This window comes from Alligator sinensis, unplaced genomic scaffold (assembly GCF_000455745.1).
Source record: "Alligator sinensis unplaced genomic scaffold, ASM45574v1 scaffold623_1, whole genome shotgun sequence".
Classification (NCBI taxonomy): Eukaryota; Metazoa; Chordata; order Crocodylia; family Alligatoridae; genus Alligator; species Alligator sinensis.
In genome coordinates, this window is record NW_005842769.1 from 61,172 (window position 1) to 71,868 (window position 10,697).

General features: G+C 48.3%; 1 protein-coding gene across 1 annotated transcript in view; it reads left to right on the forward strand.

Moving 5' to 3' along the window:
* ST8SIA6 (ST8 alpha-N-acetyl-neuraminide alpha-2,8-sialyltransferase 6) overlaps positions 1 to 10,697 on the forward strand; it is a gene marked incomplete at its 5' end in the record, with an annotated part of 65,782 nt that overhangs the window by 42,058 nt on the left and 13,027 nt on the right. Inside the window, 2 exons of the mRNA XM_025216808.1 lie at positions 4,699 to 4,791; positions 6,437 to 6,909. Coding sequence (XP_025072593.1) covers positions 4,699 to 4,791; positions 6,437 to 6,899 — 556 coding nt within the window. The remainder of the gene's footprint in view (positions 1 to 4,698; positions 4,792 to 6,436; positions 6,910 to 10,697) is intronic.

The following is a 10,697-nucleotide window of genomic DNA, read 5'->3' on the forward strand; positions in this document are numbered from 1 at the left end:
AGGACCGAGCCCTGCGGGACCCCACTGCCCACACCCTTCCAGGTCGAAGCCGACCCATCCACCACGACTCTCTGGGTGCGACCCTCTAGCCAATTCGCCACCCACCGGACTGTGTAGTCATCCAAGTCACAGCCTCTTAACTTGTTCACCAGTATGGGGTGGGATACCGTATCGAAGGCCTTCCTGAAGTCTAAGTATACGACATCCACCCCTCCTCCTGTGTCCAGGCATTTCGTAACCTGGTCATAAAAAGAGACTAGATGTCAGGCACAACCTGCCTGCTACGAACCCGTGACCACAAACATGAGGTGCCCACATATTTACACACCACACAATGTCCCCTATTTTGCCTTGCTCCCACCCTTGTGGGCAGAAGGGTCTGGCCCAGCCAGCATGTAGCTTCCAGGTGGGGCTGCTGCTGCCACTGCTGCAGGCGCCCTGGGACCTGCTTAGCTTCCGCAGCATCTTACTCACTCCAGGCAGCAGGTAGAGAAGCAGCAGGGGTGGGGGTGGGGGTGGGGGCAGAGCAGAGCTGCAGCTGGGGCAGGAAGCATGAGGCTGGGGCCGGTGGCAGCCCAGAACCCATGCCCAGGGAGCCAGGGGGGCATGGAGCTTGGGTGGGCAGGGTGTGGGTGTGAGGGTTCATGGCGGGATGTGGGGATTCCTTACATCCTCCCCCCCAAATTGTGCACAGCCTCTGCCGGCAGCAGCAGGAGCACCAGCAGGTGGGAGTACTTGTGCCTGGCGCAGGGACTGCTGCCTGGCAGTGCATGGCTCTAGCCGGCGGTGGGAACACGGGTGTGAAAAGTGAAACCCAGCCAGGCCACCTCTATTGCAGTGGCTCCATGTGATGCACTTGCAACCCTTGGCACTCGTGCAGCACTGGGAAGGCCCAGCATGCTGGAGCTGGCTGCCCCCTTGCTGCTTAGGTCCTGGGACTCCACCAGAAGTGGAGGGGAGCCCCACCCACTACTTTCCCACAGAGTCCTGGGACCTGCATGGAAGGGGGCAAGGAAGGCAGCCAGCTCTAGTATGTGGGGCTTTCGCAGTGCTGCACAAGTTCAGGGGGCTACATATGCACCACATGAAACCCCCGCAATAGAGGTAGACTGGCCAGGCTGCACTCCTCATCCCCACATGCAGCAGTGGCCAAAGCTGTGCGCCATCAGACACTAGCACCTGCACCAATACAAATGTCCCAAATACCCCTACCTGCTGGTGTTCCTGTTGCTGTCAGAGGGGGCTGTGCACTATGCATGGGGAGGGGGAGAGGGAGTCCTCAGATCCTGCCACGATCTCTCACACTCCACAAAAGCCACACACCCACACCATGGTCCCACAACCTCCACACATATATACATACCCCCAACATATTCTATTGCCTTCCCACACCCTACCATACACACACACACCCCACTCCCACACTCCACCACACACACGCACGATATACCAGAGTAAGACTTTATTTTTGAGTCATTCTGCAATCACCTCCATATGCAAACACAATCCCCCAAATATACGTTATGCAAACACAAATCACAACAAAAATATTTTTTGTAATAAAATTAAAATATGGTATAGTAGGTGTTTGACTTTTAGTGTATGATTTGGGTTTTTTTCCAAGATGGAAATTCCCCGCCCAAAGGAATATTTTCAGGGGCCAAGTGGAGGTACTTCCAGTGGCAAAGGTCAGGGGTTAGGGGAGGAACTTCTGGTTCCAAGATGATGACTGGAGCGGGGTGGGGGGTGGAAGACAACAGTCAAGGGGTGGAACTACCTACATGGCCCTCAACAGTTCACCAAAACTCATTAAGAGGCCCTCCAGCCAAAACAATTGCCTGACCTGAACCTAGCCCCTGTGCTGTCTCAAAGGGAGTTTGAACCTGGGCTTCTCTGAGTTACCAGTACAGTGTTCAAACCACCATGCTGCAGGTTCAGTCCCTTCACCAATCCACCATTAGAGGCCGAGCCATAGCCCCTGCATTTAATATAATCGTTAGGACAAAAAATGGATGGAGGGCAGTGTTGGAAGAAACTCCATCTTACTGGAACTAACACTCCAGGGCCACTTCCCTGCCAGGCCAGCAGCCACCTCATTAAGCCACGTGTTCTTCAGCTTGTGGTCTTCCTCCTGGCCCTGCATATTTCCTGCATTCTTTTTAATTGTTGCCACCCAGGAGGCTAGCTTCAAAAGGGGTGCCAGAGAATGAGCTGGCTAATGGCTGACCTGTGGTGTAGTTATTACAATACTGTGTTGGAAGAAGCCTAGGCTTCTTTGGTGAGTGGAGCCTAGAATCCAGGATCTCTGACTTCCTAGGTGAATGCCTTAGTAAGTCGGGTTGTGGTAGCAAAGCATAGGAAGCCTCTCCTCTGTCTCTGTTGCAAGTGAGCACGTGCAGTCTACACATGTAGATGAGTACATACACTAGCAGGTTACATGGCTAGGAACAGAATTATGATCTGGGCAGAATTATGAATGGCATTTTTGGCACCTAAATAACCAAGTAGGGAACAGAATGCTACCCTCGACACCTTTAGAAAACTGACCCTTAAGCCATGAAACACCAAGCAGAGCAATATTTAAATACCTTTTAAATATCTCTGGGCTTTAGTGCCCAACACAAAGTACCTCATAGCATTCATAGTCAAAACATACTCCTCCTGTCCTGTACTGCTGAGAGACAGCTTCTGGCTTCTGTGGAAGAACTGGCAAACTAATCAGATAAAAATGTTATGGTGGGGAACCATTTTTTTTTCTTTGTCAGTTGTGAAAATCAATTTTCCACCCTTTTCTCCATCATCAGTTTTCCATATTGTTAACCATAGGCTTGCTTTTCTATGACTCCAGACTCCTCTGGCCATGCAGATCTCTACTGAATTTCATCACCTTTCTTAGTTTTGACAAGCAATAAATTGCCTCCAAATAAGAAAAAAAAAGATTTTCTTACAGTTTTGAAATTAGAGAGTCAGCCTGGATAGAAGGAATGAATCTACAAATTGAAATGCTAAGGCTAAGTGTAGCAGGCTCGTAAAGAGCAAATTTGGTAGACCTAATTCATCCTAGAACCTTTTCCTTTTTTATTGTTTAATAGACTTTAGTTTTTACTAACGAATCCAAAGTTTTAGTAGTTAAAAAGCATTTTGTCATTGTTGCCTTTGATACAACCATTGATTTACTATGCCAGCTGAATCATGGTTATTGCTCACACTGGGCACATCTACACATGCAGTTAGCATGGCTGAATACTGTGGCACAGTTTGCACCAGAGTTTATTGCTCCCAGGCACAGTGTTACACATGCATGCAAAACTGCAGCATGTTGAGCTGAAGCGGCATAGCCCCAGCTAGCAGGGGTCCTTAGAGGGGTCAGCCTGCCAGCCTGGAGCTGCTCCACCTCAGCTCAGCGTGGTGCAGAGGGGGCTGGCTGGGGCGTGAGGGTGCTACAGTGCAGGGCTAAGCAGCAGGCAGCCCTACACTGTAGCACCCTTGTGCCCCAGGCAGCCCCTGTCACTGTCTACATGCACGTTGTGGTACGCTAAATAATTGTACCATAGGATAGTACTTGTCTTGGGCAGTACTATCCTACAGTCATAGATGGATTACTGCACAGGTCAGTTGGGCCTGGGACCAGGGGCCACTGCCAAACAGGAACCCTAAATGTCTGGAGGGCAGGCACTGTGTGGGGAGGCGGAGGGGGACAGCTTGGTGCAAATGCAACCAGCAGCTGGGCCGGGTCAGTTATGTATAACGCAATGAGGCATGGGGCATAACTGTGCCAGAGACCTGAGAGCAGCCAGAGCCACTGGCAGCAGGGAGCAGAGTCTGGCATGGTGCGTGGCCAAGACCTGCCAGTGGTGGGGCAGCCCCAGCACAGCCAGGTCCCAACCATGATCCTGCACATTGGCCGGGTGCCGCTGCAGCTGTACTGGGCCGTGGCAGGGTGAGGGGTTGCCCCCAGAGCTTGGTTTGTACCACCTGCACCCAGTGGACAGCAACTCCACACCCCCAGTGCCACCCGGCCACAGAGCGATGTTGTATGGGGTCCTGCGCAACCGGCCCTGGGCTCTGGCTCCAGCGTGGACCTGCAGGGTGGGGTTGGCCACGGCTCTTACCCCAGGCCCATCCCACTCCGGCTGCTGCTCCAACTGGAGCCTGCAGGTGCAGGGGAAGGTATGGGTTGGGGGTGGGGCCCAGGCCCAGGGCCTCAATGAATCTTAATCCACTTCTGCCTACAGTGGAGTTAAATAGTTTATTCCGACTTAGTAGCACCGCACATGTAGGCAGCGATGCTTTACTATGGGGCTAATTAATCAACTGCAGTAAAGTGCACGTGTAGATGCCCCCCACTGTGTTTTATCAGAGAACTTAGATAAGATACAGTACTTTCTCTTGGTATGAAAGAGTGGCAGGACTGTCTAGTAGTTAATGCAGCAAATTGGTAAATGGGGCTTTTTGGGTTATTTCTGGCTTTGTTACTGACTCATTCTCTGATTTGTGAAAATGTGACTTTGTGCCTCAGCCAAAAAGGTTAAATACCAATTTTTCAGAGATGCTAGAAGGTTTACTTATTATTTGTAAAGTGTTTATAGAAATCTATGGGGGATGGTGTGTCACACGATTGTTCAGTAGATGCATTTGTATAACACTTCAGGACATTTACGGTAGTGTTCTATTTAAATAACTGTTTCTAAACCTCAGGTGTAACCTTCCTCCAACCACAGGAAGCATTAGCAAAGATGTTGGCAATAAAACAAATCTTGTGACTGTTAATCCAAGCATCATTGCACAGAAGTAAGTATTGCTACAATTTCGTTTCTTTGTCATATTGTTTAATTTTTTTGACATTGTTATAAACCTTTTGGAATGTCATCAGAGTTAACAATGAATTCATACTGTTTTTATGATTGAATTTAAGATCTACTGGTGTAAACAAAATTATTAAGCTAGTCTCCTATTTTTTTGACAGCAGAGAGGCAACAATACAGAGAATAGCAGTGCCTCTATTTGAAACCCACTCACATTTTCCTAGTTATGGGCTATAGCAGCACTCCTCATTACAAGCCCACTCTCTGAAAAAAATCACATTATAGCCATGCTTTTGGAAAGCCTTTCAGCATATGCTGAAATACATCATTGGATTTTAAACACATGCTTATATTGATCTCTCTCTCTTCATCATTCCTAAAGTTTTTGTCTTCCCTGACTTGACAAAAAAGTCTGGTAAGGACTTACTAATTAATATAGTACCTCAAATTACATCTTGGGTCATTAGCTGTTGTAACTTGAGCTTATCTACAAAATGGACCTTGAATATATTACTACGTTTGCTTCCATTTAAAAGTAAGGCAGAAACAGTACAGTAAACAGAAAACTGATAGAAGGGAGTTTGTCATTGAACCAGGGAGACAGCTGCAGTCTTCAGAATAAATTCTGCTTTGATGTTCATGCAACGCTTATTGACTTAAATGGAGATGTATTGTTGCCATATACCAGAATTTGGCCCTTTGACTTCAGCAGGGTTACACAAGGTGCAAGTGAAAGTAAATTTAGCCTAGTGACTTGGCACAAGGATAGAGCTTCATGGCAGCTACTGAAGTTATTTATTGTTACTTACAGGTTTAATCATGATGTCTTAGTATATTTTCCTTGTATCTTGCTTCAGTTAAACCCTCCCTGAAGTTAATAGCAGTTGAGCTTGAATAAGAATTAAATGAAAATGAGTGAGGATTTGGGATTCAGCCATTTGAACAATTTCATTATTAAGAGATAAGAGCCTTTGAAGGAGGAGAGGGCTGAAACCTGGCCTTGATTAATAGGGCTGCATTTGTTTTGTTTGCACTTTCAAAGGAGATCCTGAAAAGAACTAAGTCAATGGGAGCTCTAGAACTCTAGCTTGAAAAATCAGACCAGTATTTTTCACAAAGCCCTAATTCTGCAGCATTTCAATGCATACTATTCTGTAACTCCCTAAGATGACTTGGATGCGTGAAGTTAGACACGTGCATAAATCTAGTGAGAATTAGCACCTTCATTTGTAGAGCTACCACTGTAGAGATGTAATGGATACTTTTTATCAAGATGTTTGTTACAATATGCATGTTTTTAAATGTTCTAACTACATCTTCCTTTGCAATTCCTGGGTTTGGCCACTGCTGGAACCAAATCCTGAATTAGTTGGTTATGAGTCTGATCTGCGTTGGCAATCCCTATATTACAGAGTAAATTATTTAGGGAATTTGCTGTTATTGTATATTACATCCAGGCTTTCATAGCAGCATGTGCAAAACTGCCAACATGCATTATGGACATACATTTACTAATAGTGTTCACAAATGATATCCATGAAGATCTGGCTTGTAACATTTTTATATCTATACAACATTCAGCCTTTCTTTCTCTGAAATTGATATATTCACTAAGCATTTCTATTTGACAGATACAAGAAACTGAAAGCAAAGAAGATGACATTTCTGCAGAACATTGCAGTTTATGGAGATGCTTTTCTTTTATTGCCAGCATTTTCCTTCAGAAGCAACACAGCTGCTTCTTTTAAAGTATACCATACTCTTCACGAGTTCGGAGCAAAACAGAGGGCAATATTTTTTCATCCAAGGTACCTGAAAAGCCTTGCCCGGTTCTGGAGAACTAAGGGCGTGAAAGCATATCGATTGTCTTCTGGTTTTATGATCACTAGTGCTGCTGTTGAGCTGTGTGAGAATGTGAAGTTGTATGGCTTCTGGCCTTTCTCAAAAAACATAGAGGAAGTGCCAATCAGCCATCACTATTATGACAACCAGCTGCCTAAACCAGGTTTCCATGCAATGCCTAAAGAATACAACCAAATTCTGAAGCTTCATGGGAAGGGTATTTTGAAGCTGCAGTTTGGTCAGTGTGGATGAGACTAATCAGGTAAGTCACATTCTTCAAACATAAAGCATTTCAGTTCAAATAAGTGCCAAGCAAAATAGCACGGTCTATTATCTCTCACACGTGCACTTTTCTCCCAAACAGTCAATCAGGGGTTGAAAACCTACAGCCTGTTTGCTGGATCCAGCCCACAGAGAGATTTTATCTTGCCCATGAATCAGTGGGAATAACTGGTGGCAGGGGGAGGCAGTGGCAAGTGGCAACAAGGGAAACAATGGCAGCTGCTGGGGTTGCAAGTGGTGGCCTGCTCTAGGATTGAGCGGCATTAATTCAGCCCTCTGTTGCTAAAAGGTTGCTGACCCCTGATGTACATGAATTAGTAGGAGAAAGAACTTTTAAAAATAAATAAATGCATAGTACAATGAAGTTGAAAAGTTAGTCACATCTGTTCCTTTTCCTCTATGCTGTGGATCTCTAAAAGGTGCTTGTTAAGTATATGCAGGATTGTCAGAGATTATGATAGCCATAATTCTGTCAGTCAAGTTCCATCATCCCAAAGATGTGTTGCTTCCTTATGCTTCTCTACATTTGGTTTGGTGTGGCTTCCCAAGGATGTATTGTTTTAATTAAAATTGGTTGTTTTACTGAAGATGGTCACACTGTGCATTTGAGAGAGGGCCAAATTCTAGCCCTGTATAGTCTTTTACACTGTGCAAATGTACAAACAAGAGAGTATAGAAGGCCCTAGGACAATTCAGCCAGTTCTGAGCAGTCATATGGCTAGTGAGTGACCCCCCTCAACTTGCCTACTTTAGAGAAGAGGCATGGCTAAAATAATCCATGCTCTAGTAATATTCATTTGTAGAGCAGTCTCTTGACAGCAATAGAGAGACTACCATAATTTACAGCAGCTCTTTGGGATGCACTGACCTGGATGGGAAGTGCATCTCAGAATAACCCAGAATCTGGGAAGCATAAATGTGGCATATGGTGCAAACAAATTGGCCCCTTGAAAGCACGTTAAAGCCACGCCCAAATGGAAGAGCACAGCTGCAGAGCTCCAGTCATGCAACAAATTAGCCCTCATCGTATAAGGGCTCAAATGAAGACAGTCCAAAGCAGAGTGACTTCATTAATTTCTGGCTACTTCGGCTTCAATAGCAGCCTGACCTGAGCTGCTGTCTCTGGATGGGGTGGGGAGTAGGCAGGGGAAGGGAGATAATTTCTGTTGTTTTCTCAGCCCCACTGGAATGGGAAGCCCTTCATCTCGTGGGGGTGGGGCTCCAGTCTACCCACCCTGCCACTCCAGTGGGGCTGAGAAAACCCCAAAATGACCTCCCTCCTCTGCCTCCCTGCCAAGGCTGTGCAGAACAGCACCCTTTTGTTTTGACTTCTGTTTAGCCATTTCAAAGGGACAGTGTTTCATTTCATCATTTTGTTTTTTGTTTTGTGTTTTGTTTTGTTTTGTTTCGTTTTGTTTTGTTTTGAAGCACTGTTCCGTTTAGTCGCAACACATTGAAACAGCTTTGATGCTTCACCCATAGGCTATAATGGGGAATCATGAAAATGCCTAAAACTTTGTCATTTCTTGCCTGATTCAGATAAAAAATGCAAGGATGAGGTAGCCCCTTCTGAAGACATAAAGCCTGCCAGGTTTCAAGGAGATAGGTGTAGAGGTTTCTGGGAAACTGCACCTCAAACAGTTGAAAGGAAAACTCATGTCACTTGCCGGCAGGGGTAGCCTCCTGTCATCCTGCATGCATATATGGGGGCCCGCACCCCTGGGAGGGCTGCAGGGCTGTGCCAGACTCCTCCCGGGAGTGCGGGCCCCCAGATCTGCACATGGGATGACAGGAGATTGCTGGTGCTGCCTGAGGCCAGAAGCAACAGCAGTCTTCCCGGTGCTGGGCGCAGGGTGCTCGCAGGGTGCTCCCAGTGCCAGTCCCAGGAAGCAGCAGCAGCCTGCTGTCATCCTGCATGCAGATCCAGGGGCCTGCATCCCCAGGAGGGCTGCAGGGCTGTGCCAGACTCCCCCTGGGGGTCACAGGCCCCTGGATGTGCACACAGGATGACAACAGGCTGCCCCTGACACCTGGAACCAACGATGAAGCCAAGTAGGCCTGGCTTTGGAACTCGAAACATTTCAAAACTTTCAAAACATTTTGAGTGCCCTCCTTTCGTTTCAAAGCTGTTTTGAAGCCTTTTGTTTTGTTTCAATTTCACTCTGAAATTAAACACCTGGTGAAATTGTGCATAGCCCTACTTCCCGCTCCGCCTCCTCCAGCGACAGCAACAGGAAATAAGAGACAGAGAGGAGGAGCCAGGGGAAGACACAGCCTCTCTCCCTAGATTGATTCTAAATTGGAGCCAATCTTCCACTATCCTGATCCAACAGCTAATGTCTGTTGGGTCAACAAGATCGGTCTAACTCAGGGGCAGGCAAAATACGGCCTGCGAGCTGCTTCTGGCACTCCAGGTACTTTCATCCAGCCCATGGGCACCCACCAATTAATTGTACCCCACCCAGCCTTCCGCCCCATGAGGGTGGGAGTGAGGTGCCCACATATATACACACTGTCCAACATGCCCTATTGAACCTCGCTCCCACCCTCATGGGCAAAAGGGCCTGTCCCAGCCAGCGCACAGTCTCCAGGTGGGCTGCTGCTGCCACAGTTGCAGCTGCCAGGGGACCTGCTTGGCTTCCCTGGCATCCCACTTGCTCTGGGCAGCAGGTAGGGAAGTGGCAGGAGTGGAGGCAGGGCAGAGCTGCAGTTGGGCAAGGGCAGGGAGTGTGAGGCTGGGGCTGGTGGCAGTCCAGAGCCTGCACCCAGAGGGGCTGTGGGAGTACAGAGCTTGGGTGGACAGGGTGTGGATGTGAAGGATCATAGTGGGATGTGGGAACCTCCCCCACATACTTCCCCCCAAATGGTGCACAGCCCCTGCAGGCAGCAGCAGGAGCACTGGCAGGCAGGGGTGCTCAGGGCACTTGTGCCTGGCACAGGCACTGCTCTGGCCGGTGCTGCACATGGGGCTGAGGAGCAAAGCCCAGCCAGGCCACCTCTATTGTGGGGGCTCCATGCAGCACACCTGAAACCCTCGGCACTTGTGGGGCAATGGGAGAGCCCGACATGCTGAAACTGGCTGCCTTCCCCAGCCAGGGACTCTGTCACAAGTGGAAGGGAGCCTGGCCTGCTGCTTCCCCACAGAGTCCGGGGACCTGCATGGCAGGGGGCGAGGAAGGTAACTGGCTCCAGCATCTGGGGCTTTTCCGGTTCTGTGTAAGTGCTGGGGGCTGCACATGCGCCGTGTGGAGCCCCCGCGATAGAGGCAGCCTGGCCCAGCTCTGCTTCTCATCCCCATGTGCAGCACTGGCCAGAGCTGCATACCATTGGGCAGCAGCACCTGTTCCCAGCACAAGTGCCCTGAGCACCCCTACCTGCTGCTGCTTCTGCTGCAGCCAGAGGAGGCTGTGTGCTGTGCAGGGGGGATGGTGAGAGGGTCCCCACATCCCGCCACAATCCCTCACACTCCACAAAAGCTACATACCCACACCCTGCCCCCACAACCTCCCCACATATACACACACCCTGAACACCCTATTGCCCCACCATACACACAAACACAAAATATACAGGAGTAAGACTTTATTTTTGACTTATTATGCACTCACCTGTATATACATTACACAAACACAAATCATGACAAAAATATTTTTTAAAATAAATTAAACTGTTATAGTAGGTATTTGACTTTTAGTATATGATTTGGGGGGGGGGGGGGGGGGTTTGTGGTTCCCCCCAGGTGTGGGGGGGGCACCCCCCCCCTCCCAA